The 1159-nt window shown below is 12.9% G+C and overlaps 2 protein-coding genes across 2 annotated transcripts in view; one reads left to right on the top strand and one right to left on the bottom strand.

Annotated features, from left to right (window-relative positions):
- The window catches only part of PK7 (protein kinase 7, putative), a gene marked incomplete at both ends in the record, with an annotated part of 2728 nt that extends 2391 nt beyond the window's left edge, over window positions 1-337 (bottom strand). The window contains one exon of the mRNA XM_028670402.1: window positions 229-337. Coding sequence (XP_028527158.1) covers window positions 229-337 — 109 coding nt within the window. The remainder of the gene's footprint in view (window positions 1-228) is intronic.
- A 165-nt stretch (window positions 338-502) lies between these two features.
- Window positions 503-1095, top strand: PGAL8A_00404000 (conserved Plasmodium protein, unknown function; the record flags this gene model as incomplete). The annotated part of the gene is made up of 2 exons (XM_028670401.1): window positions 503-606; window positions 1009-1095. Coding segments are annotated over 2 exons (191 nt in total), but the record flags the coding sequence as incomplete, so codon positions are not given.
- Window positions 1096-1159: the final 64 nt, after the last annotated feature.

Here is a 1159-nt window from a genome sequence, read left to right as displayed (position 1 = left end):
AAAAAAAATTTTTTTTTTTTTTTTTTTTTTTTTTTTTTATAATTATAAATATATATAACGCCTCACACATTTTTATAAAAAAAATATATACATAAATGTATATATAAATTATTTTATAAATTATTTGTATTTTTAGTTAATTTTATTGATATTTATACTTTAAGTTAAAATTGAAACATTTATAAAAAAATATTTAAATTTATATTTTTTTTTTAATTTTGAAGTTACCTTGACTTAATGTTCTAATAACTTTATAATCATTAATAAATTTAGTATTTTCTTTTTTATATTTGTTAAGTTGATAAACATTAGGATAATTATTTAATATTTCTTCCATATCTAATTATTTATTAGATATATTTAACAAAAAAAGAAAAAAAAAAAAATCTAATTTAATAAATAATACATAAAAATAAAGTACAAGAAATCTTAATACGCTTTTATCTTATTAGTTTTTTTTTTTTTTTATTTTTTTTTATTTTTTTTTTTTTTTTGGTATATTATGGCTGTACCAAAAAAAAGAAGAAGTTTAAGTAAATGTAGAAAAAGAAGAAATACAATTTTTTTTGATAAACTAGTGGGAAATTGGCTAAAAAGAAGAGAATGGTAAAAATATTTCTTGTAATAAAGATAATAATTATATAAATAAAAATACATGTATTATCAAAAAATATAAAAAAAAAAAAAAAAAAAAAAAAAAAAAAAAAAAAAAAAAAAAAAAAAAAAAAAAGAGAATATAAATATTTTATTAAAATGAGTATATATTTCATAATATACCCATAAAGGTATTTGAAATATTTATATATATTTATATATATATATTTATATAAACATTTTTTTATACATATTAAAAAAAATAAAAAAAAATTTTACATACAGAACAGTGCATATAACATAATATTTCTCTTTTATATTATTGAAATTATTACATTTTTTTTTTGTTTTTTTTTTTTTACAATTAAGAAAAAATATATTTTTTATTTTATTTTTTTAAAAAAATAATTTTAGGTTTTTTAGGCATTCTTATCAAAAGACAGTACTACCTATTGAGCAAGAACCTGAAATATTTAAATTTCCTGGTTTTTGGCCAAATAAGTATTTAAAAAAATAAAATAAGGAAATAATATTTTTATATATATTATCATTTTTTTTTTTTTTT

This window comes from Plasmodium gallinaceum, assembly GCF_900005855.1.
Source record: "Plasmodium gallinaceum strain 8A genome assembly, contig: PGAL8A_v1_108, whole genome shotgun sequence".
Classification (NCBI taxonomy): domain Eukaryota; phylum Apicomplexa; class Aconoidasida; order Haemosporida; family Plasmodiidae; genus Plasmodium; species Plasmodium gallinaceum.
Note: the sequence above shows the minus strand (reverse complement) of the source record. Positions and strands in the feature narration are given on the sequence as shown.